Below are 7500 nucleotides of genomic sequence, written 5' to 3' on the forward strand. Positions count from 1 at the left end.
GGGTATGAATTAAATAGATTTTCTTCGCGTATTAATACTGTTTACTCATCGAAGGAATCGTCGACACATATGAATTAATGTCGTGGGGAACTTACGTTTTACCTCTTTAGATTTTCAAATATTATTTAAGGGGTTCTCGCAAGTTTCAAGAACCTCGTATGGTCACATCTCAAGTGTCACTTCTAAAATAAACGAAAAGTTTAAAAATTCTCGACTCTTTTGAAGTATGAGTGTAATATATATATATATATAAATATATCTATATATATATATATATATAATATATAATATATATATATATATATTTATACATTTATATATATATATGTATTTTATATATTTTATTTATCAATTTTATGAGATATATATAATATAGATATATATATTAGTCATATATAGAATTAGATATATATATATATATAATATATATATTAATCAAATTATATATATATCATATATCTAATTTATCTATGTAAATGATAAATTTTATATATATATATATATATATCAAAATAATAAATAATATATAATATATATATATATATAAATATATATATATATATATATATATATATATATATATATATATATATATATATATAAAAGTAGTAGCGTGTGGTCTATCCAGTCAATGACAATACAGGAGGAAGAGTTACTTACTGTTTTCCAATCCATTTGGCATGGAATCATCATCGATGCTGTTGTTTATAATCTGTGACGAGGCCCGGATCACAGACCACGTGATCCACAGGACCAGCCACTCACTAATCAATTTCATTGTGACAACCGCAAAAATTCAGTCCGAGTTAAGTTGTCTTTGAATGGTGAAATGTGTTTACAAAATCATACAGATTCACGCCATTTGCGTTAATTACGTCGACTTTCATGTTAAACGTAAATAAATTATTTTCTGTTTTAATCTTATTTATCAAATTTAATTTCATAAGTTAGGTTCTACACAGTTTCCTTTACATTTTTCGTCTGAACTTAAATTGTCTTGAGAAAATCCGAAGACTTTGTTTCAGTTACTTCAAAACGATATCTAAAGTTTTGAGTGTTAAAATGAGTCTCTTGAATTGGAGTCGCGCTTATTTCAAACACTTCTTAAAAGACCGAAATCATTCATTGCGAAACGTTCTCATCGGAACCTCGAGATCAGGCTAAGTCCGCTCGAGTCGAAAAGCCACTGACGGAAGGCCAGACCGTTTCGGTCTCACGCACCTTCTTGCCTCAACGACGTCTGCACAGACACTGAATGACGAGGAGTCGAGGACTAGCTAGCTGGCTGCGGCGACTGTGTGCTGCCACAGCGGCGGCGGGCCGGAGCCGAGGCTGTTGCTGCTGCTGCTGGCTGACTGGCCGCTGTGTGCTTGGTTGCGTTACAGTCAGTCAGTCAGTCAGCCTCCATGGGTCCAAGGTATAACCTTGCCTGGGTCTCCCAAAGCTGCCCAAGGAGTAACGTCGTCGGGAGGCCGTAAAGCTAGAGTAGTAGTGGTAGCACCCATGTTATACAGGGACCCCATGCAATGCCATTTAGAGCCAGAACATTACCGTGCATCATTCCGTTTGCTTGATTCAACCCCCCAGTGAAGCTGAATTTACGCTCGAACACTTTATTTTCTATTTTATCGTTGTATGAACGGGCTTATGATATATAATAAATCTTAGCAAAACAACGGAATTCCAGTTGTCGTGAGATGGACGACGGTATGATAAAAGAAAAATGGGAATAATTGACGACAAGGAAAGAAGAAATCCAACACGAACGTAGATGAGACGGGGAAAGACTATGACCATGTGATCTGACCTCAGTCAAAATCACTTTGATAATCAATGACCATCAGTCACAGCTAATTTGCCAGCTCGATCTCGTCTTTCGTGACAGGTGGCGCGTTAATGGTACGCTGTGTTCGTTCGTTTTCGTATTCCGTTAGTTTACTCGACTTCAACAAACGCACAAACAAGGTCTATAGGCCTTGCGCAGAACAGCACGGTAATATCACGAAGCAAAGGATGCCTCGTCAGCCGAGGGCGTTTGGCTGTCAACACGGTTTATGATTTATGCCTCATTGTCCGATGATTTGCCCTTGTTACCGCTGAACCACGGGTTTCGTGCATTCGGCAATCGATGATTGTTTCTTTCTTTATTTATTTATTTATTTATTGTGATTTCGAAATCTTGAGCGAAATAATAGGCAAATCAGTTCCCTGTTTCATCTCTCGTGAAATGGAAAAGATTGTGTTTTCCTTTTTTTTTACTGGTGATGTGAATTGATGGGATCATAAAATTTACCACCAAATACGAGGCGTATTGCAGATGACAGGTTTTTAATTTAACATTAATACTAATTTATCAAAGCTTCGTCGAGAGTATGCATTAATGATAATAGTAAACTTTTCGAGATATATAATTTACGTAAAGATTTCCCTATCGAAACAGGAGTCAGAGCCTAAAAGCCTTTTACTCAAAATAACCAAATCCTAATTTTATCCTCACTGCCTTTGCTATCGGTATTGTTAAGATAATGTTAACTGAATTGTCTCTGTGAACTTGCACTGCAAAAAGTATTGGTCATTGAAGAAATTTGTATTAAGAAGACCGGAAAATCTAAAAAAAAAAATCCACGAGTTATTTACATATTTAAAGATTATATATAAATACTCCAGCATCTTAAATACATGTAAACATCGAGCAAAGTCGGGTTGAATCTGGCAAACACTTGCAAGAGCGTAATATTTTTCAAACAAATATAAAATAAGTCATGTTATTCATGACATGAAGAATGGTCCTAGGTCGAGGTGCAATTCTAAACTGTATGAAAAGCCATAAACAATTTATTGCCAAGTTGTAATTTTAAAGTTTATTTTCATGTCTGTTAATGTTTATTTTCAAAACGCTTAAAGAGTGTTATCCAGTGAATTATAATTTCATGTATAGATAAATTGTTTACAGCTTTTTATATAGTTTATGATTGCACCTCGACTTAGGACCATCCCATACGTCATGAATGGCATGACTTATTTTATATTTGTTTGAAAAATATTACAAAGAGGACATGCGTACGTATCTTTTGGAGAAAACCGGCCTCCTTCACAAACCACCGACCGAGAACCTCGGAGATAGGATGCTTATTACCCTCCTCATGTAGGCAATTTTTGTATTGTAGAGATCAGCCACAAAACTGGAGAGTGGTCTCAATTAAAAAAACAGTAACAAGGCAATAAAAAAAAGTAGCGTCAAAAACAATGAAAAGTGGACCAGGAATCATTTTAAAAACTGGAAATAATTAGCGCACGTCAACAAGGAAAGAGGCTACTCATATTTGTTAATTTATTGATTAGACATACAAGTGTAATAATATGCTTTCGTATATGAGGCGATATGAAGGATTACATGTTAATGAAGTCTGTGCAAGAGCTATTGTCCATTTTACAAGTTACATTCAGCATTTATTTCTAAAGGTGAAGAGGCACTTTGAATAAATGGTAAAAATAAGCTTTTGATGACTGCTTTTATATATATATATATATATATATATATATATATATATATATATATATATATATATATATATATAAACCGACCAAACCGTAATACTAACAATAATCCTTTGTAGTGAGATGATTAAAATATTTTAATTTCAGTAATCAAAAGGAAAGTCTACGGACCTTGCACACATGTCTGCATGATTTATTCATATCTCTTTTAAATTTTATAAAATTTGAAACTGTAATCGCGTGCTTGTAAACAGAGTATGATGCAGTGATAACAATTTCGGGCTATTTCATGAACAAGAACCCGTGTTAGCATAAGGCCGGGTTAATATAGCAATAAAAGCAACTGCGATGGTAGTATTATACTTTCCAGTGGCTGTTTGCTGTGATTTTGTTTTCGCTTGGGAATAGAGAAACTGATAAGGGTGGACGATACCAAAGGCCAGGGATGATTAAACTCTCACTTCCGCGTCGCATTTGACAAGAAGGTAGACGGACAAAGGTAGCAATGTTCTAATTATTACCAATGAAAAAGAGAAAATCATAGGAACATTAACGTCATAGAAATCAAGATAACGTCCTTTATTTACTTTGTACAGAAATGGATTATTTTCAGTTTTCTGTAAAAGAAAACTATTGTGTCGGCTTTGTTTGCGGTCCGTCCGTCCGCTCTCATATCTGAAATAAAATTACTGAGGTTAGAGGGCTGCAAATTCATATTTCGATCGTCCTGCCTCCGTTCATCAAACACAGCAAATTGCAACCCTCTAGCCTCAGTAGTTTTTTTATTTTTATTTAAGGTTAAAGTTATCCTTGGACCATGCAGCTGGCAGCGCTTTCTGGGGCAATGGGACGCACCCTCACTCTACTGCAACTGGTAAACAACTGGAGAGCTGCCGGTCATAGTGGATGGTTTTATACAGTTATACGTTGTACAGAAAGCTCGATTGCATTTTTTAATTGTTAGTTTGTTGACGAAGTTTGTATCAGTTACCGACCTGCTCTACACGTCCATACACACCCGAATACATTTAAAAATACGAAGCATCCCGGGAATGTATGAAATAATCCAATCAGCTATCGTGGAGCTAATGGACTTAAGCGTAAGTGCATGTCTCGTGTCGTTGTTATCTTGGATTAAGTGAAGCTGATAGCTTATCAGCAATCTTTACTTCCTCTCTAGTTAAAAATACATTTGTGATACTTGTTCAAGAATTCTATTTCATTTGTTTATTAAGTATATATTTTTTCTATCTTAAGTTAAAAAATTCCATTTGAAAGGAAAAGAATGCAATTTGAGAGACGAATCACACAAGAAAATAAAAGTGGTTTGAAATAAGAATCAATAAGGTGGGAAAAAAATTTGTAGGTCAGTTTCTACAGTAATTTTTTTTAAAGCATTCGAGTTATCTGGGAAATTATAAGAATGGTTATAAGAAAAAATTCTTAAAAGGATGAGAATGGTTAGACAAAAAAAAAAATATATATAAAAAAGAAGATTATATAGACGAATCAATGGAAACATAATGAAGAATAACTGTTTTGGCTTTCGCTTTTATATCCGGTAATCATATCACATATTGTTCCTTAGCGATATTTACGAAGATAATCGCCCAATTCAAGTTGAGTTATGTTGCTGCATTAAATTACCTAAATGAACTTTCCATCCATGACAAACATTGACAGGTTTTTGAAATATGGATTCTTCTCTCCTTCCAACGTTCCTCGGAATGATAACCCCCAGCCCAACACGCGCGCACACAAGCCCCCCACGAAAAAAAAAGTAATGAGATAGATGAAAAGAATATGATATTCATTTACTGCAATAATGTTTCCTTTAAAGATTTCTTACCTTAGTCCTTTAGCCTTTAGCCGTCATCTGTCGCAAACAGCTGAATAAATAAAAATTTAAAATACAAAGCGGCACGAGTAAAATAACCGAAATTTAATAAAATGTCACATTCAGACACCCTCACGTCTTCGGCCAATGAGTATGACAACAATGGTTTATCTGCGAAGTGTTCACTCCTAAACCTGGACAAAAACAAGGCGTGATCCGACCTCCAGCTTACTCGGGGGGGGGGGGGGGGGGGGGGGGGGGGGGGGGGGTGGGGGGGGGGGGGGCTTGCTAAAATCTATGGTCAAAGAGAGCGTTGTTTCGCCAACGAAAATGAAAATAGATACGCTATATCTTATTAAAAATAATTGTTCTGTAATGTTTATCTTATTAAAAATAATTGTTCTGTAATGTTTAACATGCACATTATTTATTATTTACATTTTCATTTTAATAAATAAATCGTAAATATCCTATCCTGATATTCCTGTATCTTTAACTCGACGCTAAGCACTTTTTCTGACTTTTTTTACTCTTTTCCATAGGTCTTTCCTACTCCCCGAACAACAACAACAACAACAACGACAAAGTGGTTTGTAGGCTTACTCCCCGAGTAAGCGAAATATATGAGAATTAAATTTACTATAACATATTTACTTAAATCATAGATGGAGCTCGATGGTTATTGCAACACCGACTTCTGTGGTAAAACTATAGTTATTTGTACCATTTTAAGTATTCATATTTGGGCAAATGCTTGCAGGACAGGAAACGTATTTAATTGTGGAATAATTCACCCTCTATCTTAAATTTCTTTAGGTATGTCAACCAAAATTTCCGCTGGCCCCACCTTCTCTCTCTCTCTCTCTCTCTCTCTCTCTCTCTCTCTCGACACCTTCATTTTGTACTCCAATGCAACAAACTGCTTTTCTTAGGTGTTTCTCAAACAATTATTTTCGCCCTGACGAAAAACTCGAATCTTTCCATTACCAGGAAAAGGATTTTTATGTCTATTTTTCGCTTCTTACCTTTTCTTTTATTTTGAAGTAATTCCCATATAAACTACTCTCTCTCTCTCTCTCTCTCTCTCTCTCTCTCTCTCTCTCTCTCTCTTTTCTGGGTTTTTCTCTTCTTTTCCTTTTTTCTTTTGGGAGACACCCTTTCTTGTTCCCATTTTTCTTCCGCCATTTTATTTTCAATCACTCTCTTTCTCCCTTTCGCCTTTCTTGCTAGATTTCAGCATTTTCCATTTTTCTCTCCTCTTTTTGCTTTCTTTCTTTCTATTTTCTCTTTTCTCTTCCTTCGTCTTTTTCATCTGCTTTCCTTTCCTGTTTCTGTCTTTGATCATCAATTCGTCTTTTTTCCTCACCAGTTTTTCAGCTCTCTCTCTCTCTCTCTCTCTCTGCCTCTTTTTTTCTCTGACTTTTCTTCCTTTCCATAATGTCAGCCAGTATGTTCATTTTTCTTTTACCTTTCTCTCTTTCCCTGTCTCACTTCGATATCTCACCTGTTTGTATCTCTCTCTCTCTCTCTCTCTCTCTCTCTCTCTCTCTCTCTCTTTCTGTTCGACACTTCGTCTGTCTGTATATTCTCTCTCTCTGTCTCGGTATGTCTGTCTGTCTCTCTCTCTCGCTTCGACACCTCGTCTTTTTATGCCATCGTCTCTCTCTCTCTCTCTCTCTCTCTCTCTCTCTCTCTCTCTCTCTCTCTCTCTCGCTTCGACACTGTATCTTTATCTGTTTACATTTTCGTCTCTTTCTGGCTGTCCCTCTTAGGGGAGTAGTGTCGTCAGTGGACCTCACGCGGTGCACTGTAGGCTAGCGGCAACCCCCCTTTCATTCCTTTTACTGCACCTCCGTTCATATTCTCTTTCTTCCATCTTACTGTCCACCCTCATAGTGCAAGTGCCTTGAGGTTTTCCTCCTGTAACACCTTCCAAACCTTTTCATTGTCAATTTCCGTTTCAACGCTGAATGGCCTCAATTGCCCCAGTACTTGGCATTATGCCAAAAGTCTATAAATCAATCAAACAATCTATCTCTCTTCCTGTCTCACTTTCTTTCTATTCAGTTTTACACTAAATCCTCAATTGATGAAAATCTGTTCATTAGCCAAGACCGAAAGCTCATTTAGTATTCCCTGTACTATAAACGCAGACTCAATTAGCT

At 36.1% G+C, this 7500-nt stretch overlaps 1 protein-coding gene across 2 annotated transcripts in view; it reads right to left on the reverse strand.

Moving 5' to 3' along the window:
- Positions 1–1304, reverse strand: part of LOC135220498 (synaptogenesis protein syg-2-like) — a 104867-nt gene extending 103563 nt beyond the window's left edge. The window contains exon 1 of one of the 2 annotated variants that reach the window (XM_064257639.1): positions 661–1304. In XM_064257639.1, the coding sequence (XP_064113709.1) occupies positions 661–778 (118 nt within the window). In that variant the 5' untranslated portion in view covers positions 779–1304. The remainder of the gene's footprint in view (positions 1–660) is intronic. The other variant, XM_064257638.1, reaches the window with a different exon arrangement.
- Positions 1305–7500: the final 6196 nt, after the last annotated feature.

This window comes from Macrobrachium nipponense, chromosome 2 (genome assembly GCF_015104395.2).
Source record: "Macrobrachium nipponense isolate FS-2020 chromosome 2, ASM1510439v2, whole genome shotgun sequence".
In the NCBI taxonomy this organism is placed as follows: domain Eukaryota; kingdom Metazoa; phylum Arthropoda; class Malacostraca; order Decapoda; family Palaemonidae; genus Macrobrachium; species Macrobrachium nipponense.